This window comes from Protopterus annectens, chromosome 2.part1, assembly GCF_019279795.1.
Source record: "Protopterus annectens isolate FY-2018-M chromosome 2.part1, PAN1.0, whole genome shotgun sequence".
In the NCBI taxonomy this organism is placed as follows: domain Eukaryota; kingdom Metazoa; phylum Chordata; order Ceratodontiformes; family Protopteridae; genus Protopterus; species Protopterus annectens.
Window position 1 is genome coordinate 341,458,168 of NC_056729.1, and position 19,674 is coordinate 341,477,841.

General features: G+C 43.0%; 1 protein-coding gene across 6 annotated transcripts in view; it reads left to right on the plus strand.

The window, feature by feature from the left end:
* SEPSECS (Sep (O-phosphoserine) tRNA:Sec (selenocysteine) tRNA synthase) overlaps positions 1-19,674 on the plus strand; it is a 1,234,889-nt gene that overhangs the window by 562,051 nt on the left and 653,164 nt on the right. For all 6 annotated transcript variants that reach the window (XM_044062171.1, XM_044062175.1, XM_044062174.1 and 3 more), the window contains one exon: positions 10,990-11,143. In XM_044062171.1, the coding sequence (XP_043918106.1) occupies positions 10,990-11,143 (154 nt within the window). The remainder of the gene's footprint in view (positions 1-10,989; positions 11,144-19,674) is intronic.

The following is a 19,674-nucleotide window of genomic DNA, read 5'->3' on the forward strand; positions in this document are numbered from 1 at the left end:
TTCTGTGCCTGGAACCAAGTGCACAGCCTTGACCCTCTTGTCCCAAACATTCCTCAGATTCTGCAATACTTAACTGAGATGCTGGACAAGGGCCTCTCTTTTTCATCCATCAAGATCCACGCCTCCGCTATCTCTGCTCATTACAACACGGATCCACCAATTTTTTCAAATCCTTTGCTCAAACCATACCTCAGAGGGGCTAAAAACATAAGACCGCCCCGTAGAGCACCTACACCAGCTTGGGACCTCAACTTTGTTTTGGAAAAATTAACTCTACCTCCTTTTGAGCCAGCTAACACAGCAGAATTAAAATACATCTCTTGGAAAACTGCTCTGTTACTGGCAATAACATCAGCACAAAGAGTTTCAGAATTACAGGCACTAATGGCAGTGGAACCTTTCCTCATCTTCCACAAGGACAGGGTGTCTTTAAGAACTAACCCTACGTTTATGCCAAAGGTGGTATCAAGTGTATCTCTAAACCAAACTATTCACTTGACAACTTTTTATCCGAAACCACAGAACAAAGGGGAGAGACTTCTACATTCTTTGGACATTCACAGACAGTTACGCTTCTACTTGGACAAAACCAAAGCTTTCAGAAAATCTGAGCAATTATTGGTAGCATACGCTGCAGGAGCACAGGGAAAAGCCATTTCAAAGCAGACTTTTTCAAAATGGATAGGACACTATACATTTCTGCTATACCCACCATGGGAAACCTGTACCTAGCAGCATTAGATCTCACTCCACCAGGTCAACAGCCATTTCAACTGCCTAACTCAGAGTACCACCTACCAAGGATATTTTGGAAGCAGCAACATGGAGTTCTGTGCATACCTTCACCAAACATTACCATTTGCCTTTATACTCCAAATCCAGAGCTGGCTTCGCCACTGCTGTACTGCAGGGCCTTATAGCCACCCCTAATGCCTTATAGATCCAGCCTCCATACCTCAGCTTTGGGATTCCACCCAAGTGTAATGACTGCAGCAGTGGAACACGATGAACATAGTACAGTTTTGTACCTACCATAAATGTAGGTGTTCGAGTGTTGACACTGCTGCAGTCCAGGTTACCCTCCCTCCTTCCCCTCTTACTTTCTGTTACTTACCTAGGGCATCTACCCTTTATTACCTATGGGGAGTATTTGCTGGTAACTAAAAATGGTTGTTTACTTTTCTTCTGTATTATTTACTAGCAATTTGAATTGCCTACGTATTTGGGTAACCTGACATCTGGGGCAAGAAAAACTGAAGAAAATGGCGTTGGCTGCATCTTGTATACTCCTGTCACACTGACGTCAGGGAGGAGGCGACAGCAACCGACGCCGGAACAAGACTTTGGAACTCTGACCGACTGCGGGATCGCCTGACGGCAGGATAACCCAAGTGTAATGACTGCAGCAGTGTCAACACTCGAACATCTACATTTATGGTAGGTACAAAACTGTACCTTGTGTACCTACCATAAATGTAGATGTTCGAGTGTATTCAGTGTTGCAGTCCAGGTTACCCACCCACCATCCCCCTTCTCTTTGCTGGGACCTATCTGCACTTCTCTATCCTATACAACCTTTTTGGTGTATTTGCTTGTAGATGAAGGAAATGTTATTTTTGTGCATGCATTTCTTATTGGCATATTTTTCAGCCTACCAATTTGGGGCACCTGACATCTGGGGCAAGAAAAACTGAAGAAAATGGCATTGGCTGCATCTATTGTACCCCTGACGCACTGATGTCAGGGAAGAGGCGACAGCAACCGACGCCGGACCTAGACTTTGGAATTCTGGCCGACTGAGGGTAGCCCGCCAGCAGGATAACCCAAGAGTAATGACTGCAACAGTGAATACACTCTAACTTATACATTTATAGTAGGTACACAACTGTACTTTCTTATCATGGAAGACTATCTTTTTAACAGCAATTACCTCCGCTAGAAAAGTTTCAGAACTGCAAACTCTGTCCATCAGTCCTCCCTATTTGATCTTTCATAAAGACAGTGTGTCCCTCAGGACGAATCCTTCCTTTCTACCAAAAGTTTGTTCTGAGGCCAGTTTGAACCAGTCTATTGAGTTACCTGTTTTTTTTCCCTAATCATGGCAACAAGGCAGAATACAAACTTCAGCAGTTAGACGTTCATAGACAACTACGTTTTTACATACATAGGATCAAAGAATTTCAAAAATCTGACCAACTCTGTTTTATTTTCAGAAAACAAGAAACGCGTTGCAGTCTCAAAAGTCACCTTATCAAAACGGCTCACAGATACCATCACCTATGTGTATAACTTCCATAACAAACAGTTGCCAAGAAAAGTTAGAGGGCATTCAACTAGACCTATGGCTACTTCTACTGCCTTCCAAGCTAAACTTCCTTTGGACTCATTTTATGCAGCTGGTACATAGGTCAACCCTCATACCTTTATCACTCATTACAAAGTAGATGTGGCCTCTCGGAACAGGGCTTCTTTTGGATCCACAGTTCTGAAGAGTTTATTCCCTTGAGCCACCCAAGAAGAAGGTGCTGGGGACGCTGGCCCAACCAGCAAGAATGAAGGTGAGATAGAACAACATAACATAAAAAGAAGTTATGTACTCACCATAACGTTCCATGTTTGTTGTCCATGATCTCGCCTTCATTCTTGCGACTCGTCCTCCTTTCCCCCTTCCTAGAGGATCGAGAGGAACTTATAAATTGGCTATAGGCTCCTGACTTTCTTCATGCCTGTTTTCAGAGTAGCGGTAATGCATCTGTCACAGTTTGTTCTTATTGCATGAGTTGGTATAGTCTAGTGTTTAGTTTCTCAAACGACATCTGGGGAACAACCGCTAGGCATCATGGTATATAGTGTAACCTCGCTTTTAGTATATGGCCGAGTCAGAACCGATGCTTGGTTCCGAACCCAACCAGCAAGAATGAAGGCGAGATCATGGACAACAACCATGGAACGTTATGGTGAGTACATAACTTCTTTTTCACATTAGTCTGAAAGAAATTACAGCAGTTCACAGAACATTAACAGCTTTTTTGCCAGGTTTCCTTCAACTCAACATGGAAAATTCTGCAGTAAAATGGTATATTAATAAAACACTGCATTGTCTTTCCAGTTGTTTTTGGGAACTGTTCTGATATGATAGCTCCTCCCATTTTCTGCTGTATCTCTCTGGACTGTGGAACCATTTGAGAGAGACTCTCCGCTGACAGATAAGTTTGGCACATAAATGTAAACTATTTTCTTAAACAATCCAATAAAACAGTACAGCAGTGTGGAGTCTTCACCAGTCATTCCAACAGTCAGCTTTATACTTTTATTTATTTTTTTTATTTATCAAAAAATAATATGGATGATTAATGCATTTTTATGTCTGTAGAAGATAGTCCCATTATATGTCTTTCTTCCATTCACCACATACTCACTCTCATGGAATCTCTCTCTACAAAAGACCCTTTTAACGTGAAAATGTTCTATACTGTTTCTCAAGCTTTTGATCCTTTTAGTATGAAAATGTATTTTTTAATTCCCCAAACTGACTCCTTTTCCAGGAAAGCAAACCTCCCAAATAAAGCTGGAAAGCCTACTAGTAGAAAATTGTAATCTTCCCAAAAGGAAATGTTTTTTGGGCATTTTCAAAAGGTTTCGAACCTTGCACTGCCCAGCTTCAGGTGTGCTGGATTGCTTAGTGCAGTCTGTCTTAATTACCTGACAAAAGTGAGTATTTCTGCTTGTGTTCCAATTTTTGTTAGACTGCAGCATACCTTTCTGTTAACTGCTTTCTGAGAGGTATTTTGCATTTAGACCCAATGACATGCCTTTCCCCTGATTTGATCTTTGTGATCGAAGTGTTAACTTTATCTCCCTTTGAACAAGCTAATTTTGTGGACATAAAATTCCTGTCATAGAAAATTTTTTTATTAGTTGCAGAAAATGTTCAGTGTTGCACATCCTAATTTGTAACTCAGCTTAACACATTATTCCATAATGAAATATTTTCACTGAAAAAATTATTTGTTCATTCTTGCTTGGTCATTTCTGATGTTCTTCGTATTTCACTGTTGCAGTCATTACATTTGGGTAATCCTGCTGGCAGGTTGCCCTCAGCCGGCCTAAATTCCAAAGTCTTGGGTCCTGCGTCGGCTGCTGTCGCCCCTTCCCTAACGTCAGGTCGTCAGGGGTATAAAAGTAGCAGCCGACGCCATTTTCTTCAGTCTTTCTTGCCGCGCGGTGCCCGAAGCAGAAGCAGTTCGCAAGTGCCGGTTGGCCGACTACTGAGATTTTCATGTTTGGGTTTCAGATCCGAAGTCTTCAATAAAGCTAAGTACCCCATTGGGGAAACTTTTTTCTTGCTCCAGACCGATGTCAGAAAAAGTTAATAATTGTATTTCTTGTGGAAATCAAATACCTCATAAGGATTTTCATTCTTAGTGTATTCCTTGCCTAGGCCCTGATCACAATGTTACTGGTTGTCAGTTTTGTGCTAGATTTAACCAACGCACTATTAAGTGTCGGTATGATTTTGATTTAAACTTTTTTGGACGCCGGTTTAATTATCCTGAAATGTCGTCTGATATCCATCCGACTACAGGAGTTTACAAAAAACGCAAAGAAAAGGATGGAGAAAAACAACCGTGGCCCAAAACCAACGACAAAGCTTCTAAGCCAGTCACCGGTTCGCCATTTCTCAGTGAGGCGCTTTCGCAGCCCCTGACACCCGCTACTTTAGAGTCGCAGGCCGCTACTCACTCCCATGTGGAGTCGGCCATGCCACTGGATACTCAAGGTATTGGAGCCTCGGACGCTAATCCCTCAGATGGGTCCGGAGCCACTGAGTAGGTGCCAGCTTCTGAGGGTGTATTCAGACCTAAACATCTTTACATTAAAAAGACTTCCGCTTCAAAGGCAAAGACTAAAGCACCTTCTAAAGCAAGGAAATGAACTCAAGAGCCCCGTGGACAGGCCTCTATGCCCAAAAAACAGATGCTCAAAATGGCCAAGGATTTGATTACCTTGATCAGGGGTTCCCATCCCCCTCCTGATAAGAGGCCTAGGCAAGACACTGACTATGAATCTTCAGATCAGGTTTCTATTTCTTCTGATCAGGAATATTCTCTTCCCCCCTACGAGGAGTCTGATGCTGAAGAATCTATACCTTCAGCATCTCCTCCTGAGGACTATTCCTTTGGGGGAAACCTTGCATACTATGAGGGAGCATTTCCACTGGGAGAGCCAAGATTTTTCAGAATCTAAAAAGAGGCTCAGGGATTTTCTTTTACTACCTCAGCACAGGCCTGTAGCTATTCCACCTGTGTTACACATTGTAGATGTGTTTTCGGAGTCTAGTCTGACCCCTGACTCCTTATACCCAGCTCCTGTTAAGCCTGACAGATATTACAGGGTTCCTAACTCACACAAAGTTCTTTTTAAAAACCCTGCTGCTGACCCAGAAACTATTTCACAGGGTCCAAAGGGAGTTGAGGCTTCCACTGCAAAAAAACCCAACCCCCTTTGACAGAGATTCAAGGGCACTGGATTGGATAGATGGAGAAAAAAGGTTTACACATCTGCAACTATAAGGGCCTTAAACTGTCAATTTCATATGCTTAAGTATCGGCAACATGTCATGGGATTGCTTAAGCAGAAAATGATGTTAAATTCTGAATGTGCAGAAAACAAGGAAATGCAGGATTTATTGTATGCAGCAGAACAAGTTCGAAAACCTACTTTGCAATGTGGTTTTGCTTCTTTAGAGGCCTCCTGCAGGGCCGCAGTTATGGGTTCTGTAATTAGGAGGCATGCTTGGTTAAAGGAACAAAATCTGCCTGATCATGTTAAAGTTAAATTACTAGATGCACCTTTACAGCATGATTCTTTGTTTGATGTTAATGCAGAAGAGGTGTTAAAGAAAATGGAGGACAAAGCTAAATCTATACAAACTGTCAAATATTTTTTACAAGTACAGCCACCTAGGTTTAGTAGATACTGGCCTACAAAAAAATTGGTTCTTTCCTGTGTCAGACAGACCTCAAAGGGGCAGATCCCAGGCGCAAGGTTCTTATAGGCCCAAGCAATGGGGTGCTTCTACCTCAAAAGCTGGAGAAGATAGATCACAAACATACAGAAAACAGTCCCAATGACTTCCCCCTGCCTTCACCAAGCACTTATCTTCTGGCAACACCCTTAGGGGGAATATTTGCACTTTTTGCTCAAAATTGGCACATTGTAACCCAGGACAAGTGGGTTCTAAACAGTGTCACAAGGCTACAACTTCCATTTCCATACTTTGCCAAAGGCAAACGGCTGGCCAGATCTGCCAAAAGATCAATGGGCAGAGGCACAAAAACAAGTCTCATCCCTCATGGACATGGGGGCCATTCAACAAGTACCAGAGCAAGAGCAGGGACAAGGATTTTACTCAACTGTTCTTGGTACCCAGAAAGGACAAGGCCTGGAGGCCGATACTGGACCTATCTATTCTGAACACTTTTCTGGATTTTCCAAAATTCAAAATGTTGACTTTGCAGCAGCTTCTGCCCATGCTGGGCAAGAATGCTTGGCTTGTGACTTTAGACCTAAAAGAGGCATACCTACATGTTCCAATCAGAAAATCATGCAGAAGATGCCTAAGATTCAAGGCTGGTTCAATGCATTACCAATTCTCTGCACTGCCCTTTGGCTTATCTACTGCGCCCAGGGTCTTTACAAAGTGCCTGGCACCAGTAATTGCATTTTGCAGACAAAGAGGAATACAAATATATCCTTACTTGGACGACTGTCTCATTCAAGCAGAAAACAAGGACATTCTTCTTCAACATCTGGCGATTGTGAAAAGACTTCTAACATGCCTAGGGTACACAGTCAACAAAAATAAATCAAAACTAGTACCCTCTCAAGAGATAATATTCCTGGGTGCAAGCTTGAATACAACTGCCCAGATGGCTTATCTCACGCCAGACAAACAAAGGCAACTGACTACCTATTTCAAAATGTTGGCAACAAAAGCCCAGATATCTGCAAGAAAAATTCTGCAGGCTTTGGGCTTAATGACATCCTGCACCCTACTAATTCCATGTGCAAGACTGCATATGAGGAAACTTCAGTGGTACCTAAAAAGTGTTTGGACTCAACATTGCCACAGCCTGGAAACAGTCATTACTCTCATTCCCTGCCTGCAACAGGAGTTTCGATGGTGGGCAAAGGCTTGTCACCAGAACAAGGGACAGCCATTCACACTACCTCCAGTCAGGCAGACACTAACAACGGATGCATCAGACTATGCCTGGGGAGCCCACATGGCAGGAAGATGCATTCAGGGCACATGGTCCTCAAACCAAATGCATCTGCATATCAATCAAAAAGAGATGCTAGCTGTTCAAAATGCCCTGACAGCCTTCAAGGAACTTCTTCATCCAGGACAACTACTGATAAAGACAGACAACACCATGGCCATGTGGTATATAAACAAGCAGGGGGCACACGTTCTTATCCCCTTTGCAGACTATCCATGACCTTGTGGGACACAGCTTTGACTTACCAAGTATATCTGCAGGCACAATTCCTGCCAGGAAAGGAAAATACTCTGGCAGACGAACTAAGCAGAAACCTCATGGATCCCCATGGGTGGAAGCTGGATCCACAAGTCTTCAGCATGATAACAAGGAAATGGGGGATGCCCGGACATAGATCTATTTGCCTCCCCTCTCAATTACCAACTAAAAAGATTCTGCACAAGGACTTATCACAGACAAGCATGGAAAGTGGACGCCCTATCTTTCAGCTGGAAAAACCTATCAGTATATGCCTTTCCTCCACTGCCTCTCCTCCCCAAGGTGCTCCTAAAGGTCAGACAGAAGAAGCCAAAGATGATACTGATTGCCCCAGATTGGCCATGCCAGTACTGGTGTCCAATACTACGGAACTTATCTCTATACACAGCTTGGACCTTACCTCAAATACCTCGACTACTGTCCCAGCAAAACAATCAGATCATGCACAACCAACTCAGGACGTTAAACTTGGCAGCATGGTGGATAATGTAGTCTTACAAAAAACACCTCTCGGTAAAGCTGTGATGGATGTCATTCTGGAAGCCAGAAGGCCTAGTACTAGAAAGTTTTATGCTGGAAAAATGGAAGAGATTATGTGCCTGGAACCAGGCACAAGGAACTGATACAGTGGTACCAAATATTCCTCAGATTTTGCAATACTTAACTGAGATGCTGAACAAAGGCCTATCTTTTTCATCAATTAAAATTCATGCCTCTGCCATTTTGGCTCATTACAATACAGAGCCACCACTTTTTTCTCACCATTTACTAAGGCAGTACCTCAGGGGAGCCAACAATTTGAGGCTCCCAAGGAGACTACCAATACCTGCATGGGACCTCAACTATGTCTTGGAAAAGCTCACCCTGCCTCCTTTTGAGCCAGCTGCTACTGCTGATATGAAGTTTTTATCTTGGAAAACAGCTGTGCCTTTTAGCAATTACTTCTGCAAGACGAGTTTCAGAGCTACAGACGCTCATGGCTGTGGAACATTTCATCATTTTTCATCTGGACAAGGGTCTCCCTGAGGACAAACCCAACATTTATGCCTAAAGTAGTTTCCAGTGTGGCTCTTAACCAAGCCATCCATCTGCCAACCTTTTACCCAAATCCACAGAACAAGGGGGAGAGAATTCTGCATTCTTTGGACGTACACAGACAGTTTAGATTCTACTTGGACAGAACAAAAGCTTTCAGGAAGACAGAGCAATTACTAGTGGCATATGCTGCAGGATCACAAGGAAAGCCTATCTCAAACCAGACTGTTTCTAAGTGGTTAGGCCACTGCATCCGTTTCTGCTACTTACACCATGGCAAGCCAGTGCCCAAGGGCATTAGGCATCATTCCACCAGAGCTGCAGCCACCTCAGCCGCCTTTCTCAGGGGAGTACCAACCAGAGACATTTTAGAGGCGGCTACTTGGAGTTCAGTGCACACCTTTACAAAGCATTATCATCTGCCACTCTACTCTAAATCCAGGGCAGGCTTTGCCACTGTAGTTCTGCAGGGCCTCATAGCCGCTCCTACTGCTGTTTAGTTCTAGCCTCCCAACCATAGCTTTTGGACTCTACCCAAATGTAATGACTGCAACAGTGAAATACAAGAACATAGTACAGTTTTTGCACTTAACCATAAATGTAGATGTTCGAGTGTATTCACTGTTGCAGTCCAGGTTACCAACCCTCCTCCCCCCTTTTTTCTTTTGGATCTTATCTTTCCTTCTCTGATTTATGCTACCTATTTTGTGTATTTGCTTATAGATGAAGGTAAAAATTTATATTGGTGTATTTCTGAATATATATATATAAAGTTTGGCTACCCTTTTTGGGGCACCTGACATCTGGGGCAAGAAAAACTGAAGAAAATGGCATTGGCTGCCTTTTTTATACCCCTGATGACCTGACGTCAGGGAAGGGGCGACAGCAGCCAACACAGGACCCAAGATTTTGGAATTCAGGCCGGCTGAGGGCAACCTGCCAGCAGTATTACCCAAATGTAATGACTGCAACAGTGAATACACTCTAACATCTACATTTATGGTAAGTGTACACAACTGTACTTTTTCTTTCTGTCGGTCTCTCAGTCAATCTTTTGTGCTTCCAGTGTTCTGTGCAAGCTGTGAGAAAGAATGGGAAGCATCTACAACAAATGTTGAATGTCCACCAGCACCAAGCTAAACATATAAACTTTTTCTTCAAAAAAAGAAGGAAAGACGGCCCATTTTCAGACTTTTTCTAAGAGGCTGACCCAGTGTATTTCATTTTATTGTGTACAATAAACCTGTAGAAGTCTTAGAAGGCACCTCAGAGCACATTCCTCTATTGCAGCTACCCTTCAGCGATATATTTCACAATTGTTCTGCCCAAGATGTTTTAGAAATTATGATATGGACTACTGTCCATTAATCAACATAGACATTAAGATGGGCTTGAGCACAGCTGGAGGAGAACATGCAACTGCCTACCTCTCAGTAGTAAGTGCTGATAATGATTCTACCCAAATGTAATGTTTTACTATTTTGGTAACCATGTTGCGCAAGGTACTTGCTGTAGCAGCACATCTTCAAAGAAAGATAATTTTTAAAGTAAAGCTTCCTTCCTCCCACTGTAGTATATTTGTACGTGGTTATCATGTACTTAGTAATTTATGACATTTTTGAAAACTTGTGAGGCTACTTTAACACTATGATGCATTTTACATATTTGTTCTATTGGTCTGAACACTCGAGATTTGTTTACCACAAACACACTTTCCTTTCAGGACTTTTAGGATGGAAGAACCAAAGAATGTTCATGCCAACATTATTTTGATGAATGTGTCATGCTTACCTGCATTCCTGCATTTAGTGGCAAGAGAAACTGTTTTGGAAATTAGATGAGTAAACATGCAAGTAATGATTTAGTACTTCACTGACCTCTTCTTGAAGATCTGTTGCTATTGTTAGTATCTTGCAACTGTTTTCTGTCTTTCTAATGCTAAGCTTTTGTTTGTTTACAAGCTTTAGAGACAGGCATTCAGGAGAATCTAAATTCACTGAAATAACACAGGAGGGAAATTGGAAGCATGCAAAATACAGATGGAACAGTTTAATCTTATTTGTTTAGTTTCAGTAAAACTCTACTTCTGTAGAATTGATCAAAGAATGCACTCTTGACTTTTATTTTCCCATTGCCATGCAAGTCCTATTTGTCATGGCTAGTAGTAGGTGACAAAAGCAGGCATTTTGTTTTTGTTGATCTTTTTTTGGGGGGGGGGGTTAGTGGAGAGGACTACTGGTTTTACAGCATGCATTATTTTTGCTTACTGTTTGGAGGTATATGTTAAATGCCACAAATGTATATCTATATGTTTTTCATACAAAATCAGTTAATTATGTTTGACAACCAAATCAGTTAATTATGTTTGACAACCTTTTAGTATTAATTGTGCATTTATTTTATTACATAGGCTTTGAACCAGTGGTAATAGAGAATAAATTAGAAGGAGATGAGCTACGCACCGACTTACAAGCAGTAGAGAAGAAGATTGAGGAAATTGGAGCCGAAAACATATTGTGTATTCATTCCACTACATCTTGCTTTGCTCCAAGGGCACCTGACAGGTAAATTGTAATGAAGCTGATGAAAGTAAAGCTCTGACTTTGGAGGACTCCTTTAGTGGATAACTAGATTTCCTCCTTTGATAGTCCCAGATTAGTGTGTTTCTGAATTTTTCTTGATCCACTTCTGAGATCCTGCCATCACGCCTTGCTGTGTCAGTAATGTGTTGGGTTAGGTGCCTCTTTTCTGCCACTCATATAGTTCATAGCTCAGTCATGACATTTCTTATGGGAAAGTACCTAGATTTCACAGACTAAATGTTGTAACCTTTTCACATTGATATGAACCAGAACCTACACTCACACTGTCTGTGATGCTTGCGAGTAGAGTTCAACACAATGCATTGCTGTAAGCGCAAAAGCTACAGTCTGAAAGTTGGCCAACACCAAGACTGGTAAGAGGGCCCTTGTGCACTTCCAGGCCTGTGCTGGAATAGCCCAAAGAGGTAGGGTGGACCTTGAGGCTAGACATCAGGTGCATCCTCTTACTGCTAACCCTGACAGTGATGCAGCATCACTTTCACCTTGGGTAGTTAGAGTTTAAGCTTGTACCCATTGTCTGCTGATGATGAAAGGAGTACTAGAGGTGCACTCTTGGAAGACACCTTAAAGAGTATAGGCCATAGTGTCAGCAACACCGGTCACACATTTGAGTGCCCAGAGTAAATCTGCACTCTGAATACTTATGTGGAATGGTCGTCCAAGTTCCCTAGTGATGACATGGTGGTTGTACTTAGGACAGAGCATTCCTTTCACTAAGCCTTTCTCTGGGTAATGTATGACTCAATGTCTCAGTTAGAGGAGACTCCCTTGGATAGCAAGTGCATTGGGAAGTTAGTGATGGTGGTAGTCTGCTGCCTTCTGAAAAGCAGGACATTTTTTATGTTTATGGCTCTAAAACACCTTTAAAGTTAACATAACTGATGTTGGGAAATGGGAGAAAATTGGGAAGACAACCAGCAACATTACTAAATCAGTCAATAAATAGGTTCATATGTAGGTACTAGGCTATCGGCCCAAGGGCCTAAGTAAGCCTAGCCAACAAGGTACCCTGGCTTACACCACCCAAGAAAGTTAATTTCCTGTGCCCCTGTCGAGCAGGGCCACAGAAGTGATCCCCGGGGTGTATTTCCTATTTCCCATCCACTCATCAAGATTTTTCTTGACGAGTGCTAATGAGGAACTTTGCTTTACATAGATGGGTAGCTTGTTCCAGAGTATAGGAAGTCTCTGGGACAGGAATCTATCCCACCAGCATGTCCTGTTTATTGTGGTGACAACGTTTAGGTCCATAGCTCGGCGGGATTGGGATTTCTTTAGGTGTAGCATGTCCAACAGCTCTGGGTTTAACATAGCTTTATATGTTAAGCAGAGATCTCCTCGGAGAAGGCGATATGCTACAGAGTAAAGCTGGAGTTTTTTGAGACTGTCAGTGTAGGGCATCTGTTTGAGGCCAATAATCCTCTTTTTTGAGGTACTTCTGTGGCCTTTCCAGCTGCTGCAGTTGTCTTGTGAGGTACATTCCAAAAGGGGTGTTGTACTCTATAATGGGTCTAATGAGTGCCGAGTAGAGGGGAACAATGATCTCTTTTTTCCTGGATGAGAACCCTTTTGTGATGAGGTGTGAAACATCGAAGGATTTCCTGACTACTGTGGCAATGTGATTATCAAAAGAGAGACTACTGTCCACCTGGATCCCAAGGCCTCTCATCACACATTCAGCGTTAAGTAGGCTGACGTTTATGTGGTAGTTCATGGGTACAGAGTTTGTACCAAAGGGGATGACAATGCACTTTTTTACATTGAGCTTGGGGCCATGCCTCTGACACCAGGCATCTGTCTCAGTGAGGCCCCTGTCTCAGTGAGGCCCCTCGTAGGATGTTCACATCATTTGGGGACTCAACTATGGCTCCTAGTTTGCAGTCATCTGCGAACTTCGTTAGCCAGAGGCCTTCTGTGTTAGCCTGTACTTCAGAGAAGTAGATACCAAACAGGAGCGGTCCTAGGACTCTGAACCCTGTGGTACTCCACTTGTCACTGGTTTGAAGTTAGATTTGGAGTCTGCAACTTTTACAGTGTGGGTTCTGTCAGTGAGCCAATTGGCAACCCATCTTGTGGCGTAGGGATTTATACATAGTTTATTGAGTTTAGCTATAATTCCAGAATGGGGGATGATGTCGAAAGGCTTGGTGAGGTCAAGATAGGCTGTGTGAACCACCTTACCCTCGGCTACGGCTTTGGTGACTTCCTCAAAGAAGTCGATCAGGTTCAGAAGGAATGATCTGCCTTTCACAAATCCGAACTGGGTCGGGTCCAGAGTTTAGAGGTTACGAATGTCTTTGTTTGAGTTCCATGATGATACATTCCATAGCCTTGCAGACCAGGCTCGTCAGGCTAATGGGGCGATAGTTCCCAGGATCAGTGGTGACTCCCCCTTTGTTGAGTGGGATAACTGTTGCTGTGCACCATTCAGTGGGCACAAAGCCTGATGTGAGACTATGATTGAACATGGTGGGGAGTCAGTTTGTTCTGAAGTTCATGTAAAACACAGCCTGGGATGTTGTCCTGTCCCATGGATGCTGTGTTTTTGGTTTTAGAGAGTGCAGCTTTTACCTGCATAGATGTGATTACAGGGACTCTGCATTCTTCCTGTATAGATATGGGCTCTTTAAGGGGTGAGAGAGGGGTAAAGTTAGCACTGAACCTATCTGCCAAGATGTTGTCAATAGCAGTTGGTTCTGTAATTTTCATGCTGTTATGCTGTAACTCAGAGCAGATCTGGGTGTTGCCGTTGAGATTCTTGACATAGCTATATAATGCTTTGTGGTTGCCCTTAGAATCAGTAGCGGTTTTGTTTTCGTAGCTAGCTTTGGAGGAACTTATAAGGGATCTCAGCTTCTTACTGAGGCTGACCAGGGAGCTCCCCCACTCATGGGATTTTACTCTCTTTTGCAACAGTTTCTTCCTTCTGTTGTAGAGTTTGTTTATGGCAGGGGACCACCAGATTAGCTTCCTTAGAAACTATAAAGCAGCAGTCCCATCAGATATAGGAAAAGACGTGAAATGTGGCTTTACAAGAAAAAAGGTCACTGAGAAAGACTGGAATTTTGATTACTAAATTAAAACTAGTAGAGAACTGTAGAGGATATCCCCAACTTTATCTCATTAATGCTTAGAAGGACTCTGAAGGGACTGAAGAAGTAACTACAAAAGTCAGAAGGTGTATGCAATTAACCATTAATGGTCTGAACACTGTCTGCTGAGTAAATTGTACAAGGTACAGTGTAATTAACATTTAAAGGCATCACTCCCCTCTGTGAGCTAGGTCACCAACCATCCCTGGCACTGTGCATGCTAACTGGAATTTGAATATTTTATAATCCCAATATTCCACCATTTGGTGACAGTCGCATTGATGCTGCCTGAATAACTGAACCCTTCCAGCTACCCAAATTCCAGGACCCCTTTACTGAACATTGTTAATCCCAATATTTCACCACTGGCTGACTGAGTCACATTAAAGTTTCCTGAATAACTGAACCCTTCCAGCTATCTGAATTCCAGGACCCCTTTACTGAGCATTATTAAAGTATGCCTGAATAATTTATCTCAGCCTACCTGTGTTATTGCACTCCACTCTTCTTATATCGTATGTTAAACCCTTCTCCGGATGCACACTGCTAAGGGATAAATCATATCTGCACTCCCATAGCCCCAACACATCAATTGTAGAAATAGGAAATATGCTGCACCCACTGATTGTTGTGTTATATTGAATAGAAACTTTCTCCCTGAATCAAAACTCCTGTTTAAATCTCCAGCAGAACCTTCAGCAGACCTGACTCGTACCTTTTACTCCATTTCTCTTTCCTCCTTTACCCTTTCTGATTTTTTCTGTCTCATTTTCTCCCAGCTTTTACCTTTACTGCTATCCGTTTGGCTGCAAGACAATTTTCTAATCAACAGTTTCTGTCTCCTTTTTTCACCTCCTCTCAAATTGTATCAAAGTCCTCCCATATTTCCTTACCTTGACTGTCCCCTTTACACTCATTACTGATTTTTCCTTTAAGCGCTGCAGCCCTGCTCCATTCAGCCCTTGCTACTCTTGGGCTTCACTTTGCTCCCTTACCCCACCACCAATTCCTACCCACCCCACATACTCCACATTTATATCCATCTCTAATGTCCATCCCTTTCCCCTATAAACCCCTCTTCTTCCTGTCTACCTAATTGAAACTCACCAACCTTCTCAACAATACTCCTTTCTCTCAACCCTAGCTAATCCTCTCCTATTACATATTCTTCTGACCTACAACACATCTACTCTATCTCTTCCCTCCTAACACTCACCAATTAACTTCCATATTACCTCCTCACCTTTTTTCATCCATCTACCAGACTTTCCCTTACACTTTTCACTTCCTTCGAACTTCTATTTCTGTCACTCTGTTCTCCTATCTTGCATCTCTTTTTTTCTCTGCTACTCCTTAAAACATGCCTACTATTTACATCTGATGTTCTTTGTGTTTCACTGTTGCAGCCATTACATTTGGGTAATCTGCTGGCAGGTTGCCCCCAGTCTGCCTGAATTCCAAAGTCTTGGGTCCTGCGTCGGTTGCTGTCTCCTCTTCCATGACGTCAGGTCGTCAGGGGTATAAGACATGCAGCCAACGCCATTTTCTTCAGTCTTTCTTGCCGTGCGGTGCCCAAAGCAGAAGCATTTCGCAAGTGCCGGTCGGCCGACTACTGAAATATTCGAGTTTGAGTTTCAGAACCGAAGTCTTCACTAAAGATAAGTACCCCGTTGGGGAAACTTTTTTCTTGCTCCATACCGATGTCAGAAAAAGTTAATAATTGTATTACTTGTGGGAAGCAAATACCTCATAAGGATTTCCATTTAAACTGTATTCCTTGCATAGGCCCTGATCACAATGTGCTTGGCTGTTGGTTTTGTGCTAGATTTAACCAACACACTATTAAGCGTCGGTATATTTTTGCCTCAAAGTATTTTGGAAACAGATTTAACTACCCAGAAATGTCGTTTGATAGCAATCCGACTACCGGAGTACATACAAAATGCAAGGAAAAGGACAGAGGAAGACAGTCGAGGTCCAAAACCGACGACAAAGCTTCTCCTAAGCCAGTCGCTGGTTCGCCGGTACTCAGTGAGGTGCTTTCGCATCCCCTGATACCCATTACTTTCGAGTCACAGGCCACTACCGACACCCATGTGGAGTCCGGCATGCCACGAGATACTCAAAGTATTGGACCGATGGATGTATCTCCCTCGGATGGGTCCGGAGCCTCTGGGCAGGCACCGGCTTCTGAGGGTGTATTCAGGCCTCAACATTTGTATATCAAACCGAAGACAGCTGCAAAACCAAAAACAAAAGCAACTTCTAAAACTAAAAAAAAGACACATGAGCCACGTGCACAGGCCTCTATGCCTAAAAAACAAATTATCAAAATGGCTGAAACCCTTATTAATCTTGATCTGGGGTACCCATCTCCCTCCAGTTAAGAGGCCCAGGCAAGACACTGATTATGAATCTTCTGATCAGGTTTCTATTTCTTCTGATTCCTCTTCTGATCAGGAATTATCTATTCCTCCCTATGAGGATTCAGATGCAGAGGAGTCTATACCTTCTGCATCACCTCCTGAGGATTATTCATTTGGAGAAACCTTGCATACTTTGAGGGAGCATTTTCACTGGGAGAGTCAGGATTTCTCAGAATCAAAAAAGAGGCTCAGGGATTTCTTTCTTCTCCTTCAGCAGAGGCCTTTAGCTATACCCCCTGTTTTAGACATTGTGGATGATGTGTTTTCGGAGTTGAGCTTGACCCCTGACTCTTTACCTCCGGCTCCCAGCAAGCCTGACAGATAATACAGGGTCCCTGACTCACATAAATTTTTGTTTAGAAACCCTGCTGCTGATCCTGAAACTATTTCACAGGGTCCAAAGGGAGTTAAGGCCTCAACAGCAAAAAAAAATCCTACCCCCTCTGACAGAGATTCAAGGGCACTGGATAGCTGGGGAAAAAAGGTTTATACATCTGCAACCTTGGCAATTAGGGCCTTAAACTGCCAATTTAATATGCTCAAGTATCAACAACATGTTATGGGATTGCTGAAACAGAAAATGATGTTGATTTCTGAATGTGCAAAAAATAAAGAATTGCAGGAATTATTGCATGCAGCTGAACAGGTTGAAAAGCATACTTTGCAATGTGGTTTTGCTTCCTTAGAGGACTCCTGCAGGGCCACAGTTACTGGATCTGTGATTAGGAGGTATGCCTGGCTAAAGGAACAAAATTTGTCTGATCATGTTAAAGCTAAATTGCTAGATGCACCTTTACAGCATGATACTCTGTTTGGTATTAAGGCAGAAGAGGTTTTAAAGAAAATGGAAGACAAAGCTAAAAGACTTCTTACAAGTGCAGCCACCAAGATTCAGTAGACACTGGCCTACAAAAAATTGGTCCTTTCCTGTGTCAGACAGAGCTCAAAGGGGCAAATCCAGATGCCCTAAGGGTTCCAGATACCAGGCGCAAGATTCATACAGGTCAAAGCAATGGGGCGCTTCTACCTCCAAATCTGAAGGAGATAAAGCGCAAACCTTCAGAAAACAGCCCCAATGACTTCCCTCTGCCTGCACCAAGCACTTATCTTTTGGCAGCACCCTTAGGGGGAAAATTAGCACTTTTTGCTCAAAATTGGCAGGTAATAACCCAGGACAAGTGGGTGCTAAACATAGTATCACAGGGATACAGATTCCATTTCCATACTCTGCCAGTGACAAATGGTTTACCAGATCTGCCAAAAAAAATGGCCAGAGTCACAGAAACAGGTTACGTCCCTCATGGATATGGGGGCCATTCAGACAGTACTAGAACAGGAAAAAGGACAAGGTTTTTACTCGTTCTTGATATTCAGAAAGGACAAGGCCTGGTGACCAATACTGGATTTATCAATTTTGAGCACATACCTGGACATTCCAAAATTCAAAATGCTGACACTGCAGCAGCTTCTGCCCATGCTGGGCAAAAATGCTTGGCTGGTAACATTAGACCTAAAAGAGGCATACCTGCATGTCCCAATAAGACAATCGTGCAGAAGATGCCTCACATTCAAGGCTGGCTTAATGCACTACCAATTTTCTACACTGCCCTTTGGCTTATCTACTGCGCCCAGGGTCTTTACAAAGTGCCTGGCACCAGTAATTGCATTTTGCAGAAAATAAGTATTCAAATATATCCTTACTTGGACGACTGTCTCATTCAAGCAGAGAACAAGGACATTCTTCTTCAACACCTGGCATTTGTGAAAAGGCTCCTAACATGCCTAGGGTACACAATAAATGAAAAGAAATCACAACTGGTACCCTCTCAAAAGATAACATTCCTGGGTGCAAGCTTGAATACAACTGCCCAGATAGCTTATCTCACGCCAGACAAGCAAAGGCAACTGACTACTTACTTCAAACTGATGGCAACAAAAACCCAGTTATCTGCAAGACAAATTCTGCAGGCTTTGGGCTTCATGGCATCCTGCATTCTACTGATTCCATATGCAAGACTGCATATGAGGAAACTTCAATGGTACCTAAAAAGTTTATGGAGTCAACATTGTCACAGTCTGGAAACAATGATTCCTCTCATTCCCTGCCTACAACAGGAGTTTCTATGGTGAGCAAAGGCATGTCACCAAAACATGGGACTGACCTTCACTCGACCCCCTGCCAGCCAAACCTTAACAGACGCATCAGATTATGCCTGGGGGGCCCACATGGCGGGAAGATGCATTCAGGGTATATGGACCCCAAAACAAATGCATCTACATATCAACCAGAAAGAGATGCTAGCTGTTCAAAATGCCCTAACAGCCTTCAAGGACTTACTTCATCCAGGACAATTACTGATAAAGATGGACAACACCACGGTCATGTGGTATAATAAGCAGGGGGGCACACACTCATACCTCCTTTGCAGATTAGCCATGACATTGTGGGACACAGCTTTGACTTACCAAATATATCTCCAAGCTCAATTCCTGCCAGGAAATCAAAATACTCTGGCAGACGATTTAAGCAGAAATCTTATGGATCCTCACGAGTGGAAACTAGATCCACAAGTCTTCAGTATGATAACAGAGAAGTGGGGGAGCCCAGACATAGATCTATTTGCCTGTCCTCAAAATTACCAATTAAAAAGATTCTGCACAAGGACTTATCACAGACAAGCATGGAAAGTGGACGCCCTATCCTTCAGTTGGAAAAACCCTATCAGTTTACGCCTTTCCTCCTCTGCCTCGTCTTCCCAAGGTCCTCCTAAAAGTCAGACAAGAGAAACCAAAGATGATACTAATTGCCCCGGACTGGACGCGCCAATACTGGTACCCAATCCTAAGGAACTTGTCTCAATACCCAGCTTGGACCTTACCTCAGAGACCTCAACTATTGTCCCAGCAAAACAATCAGACCCTGCACAATCAACTCCAGACACTGAACCTGGCAGCATGGCTGATCATATAGTTA